The sequence below is a fragment of the Palaemon carinicauda genome, chromosome 7 (genome assembly GCF_036898095.1).
Source record: "Palaemon carinicauda isolate YSFRI2023 chromosome 7, ASM3689809v2, whole genome shotgun sequence".
Taxonomy (NCBI): Eukaryota; Metazoa; Arthropoda; class Malacostraca; order Decapoda; family Palaemonidae; genus Palaemon; species Palaemon carinicauda.
Genome location: NC_090731.1, coordinates 161,680,056 through 161,680,935, shown reverse-complemented (window position 1 = coordinate 161,680,935; position 880 = coordinate 161,680,056). Strand labels below are relative to the sequence as shown.

Here is an 880-nt window from a genome sequence, read left to right as displayed (position 1 = left end):
GCTTAAAAGAACTTTTTTGAGCGCTAGCTTTAGGGAACTGTTGTCAGAGATAGCTTAAAGGGAGCGCTATCAAAGATATCTTAAGGGGACTTATCAGATAGCTTAAGGGGATTGTTACCAGATTTGCATAGTGCGACAGTTATCATAAATAACTTAAGGGGACTGTTATCAGAGATAGCTTAAGGGAACTGTTATCAGAAATAACTTAGGGGACTGTTATCAGAGATAGCTTAAGGGAACTGTTATCAGAAATAACTTAAGGGGACTTATCAGAGATAGCTTAAGGGAACTGTTATCAGAGATAGCTTAAAGGGACTTATCAGAGATACCTTAACAGGAGTGTTATCAAAGATAACTTAATAAGCTTCTTTAAATTGACAGGTTTGGTGCTGAGCCTGGCCTCCTTCCTCCTAGAACTCAAGAGATGCGTCCATCAATGAGGAATCCTGAAGGAAAACTCCTATACGAAATATGGAATCTTGGAACTAGAGAAAATAATATACTCGAAAGTATAATGTAATCTAACGCATTTACTCAGTTTCTTTGTGAAATCCTAATAATGTATATTGATTTTTTATTTCCTACAAGATTTATTTTTCTGTTTACATCTTTTTCAATTCCTAAAAAGTTTTTTTTTCTTTACTTATCAAAGCTTCATATAATATTCATAACGTGTTTACTTCCTCTCTCCTACTTTTTTACTTTCCTCCTTTTCATAAATAATTTTATATATATATATATATATATATATATATATATATATATATATATATATCATCTCAAATTTGATTGATTAGAAATTATTGAATAAATTTATGAGCAAACAAAAAATATTCTATTTACCTATGAATTAAAACGATATAATGGAAATAGCAAGAGA

The 880-nt window shown here is 30.6% G+C and overlaps 1 protein-coding gene across 1 annotated transcript in view; it reads left to right on the top strand.

Moving 5' to 3' along the window:
* LOC137644629 (glutamate receptor 1-like) overlaps positions 1–627 on the top strand; it is a 17,925-nt gene extending 17,298 nt beyond the window's left edge. The window contains exon 7 of the mRNA XM_068377582.1: positions 382–627. Within this exon, the coding sequence (XP_068233683.1) occupies positions 382–440 (59 nt within the window). The 3' untranslated portion in view covers positions 441–627. The remainder of the gene's footprint in view (positions 1–381) is intronic.
* Positions 628–880: the final 253 nt, after the last annotated feature.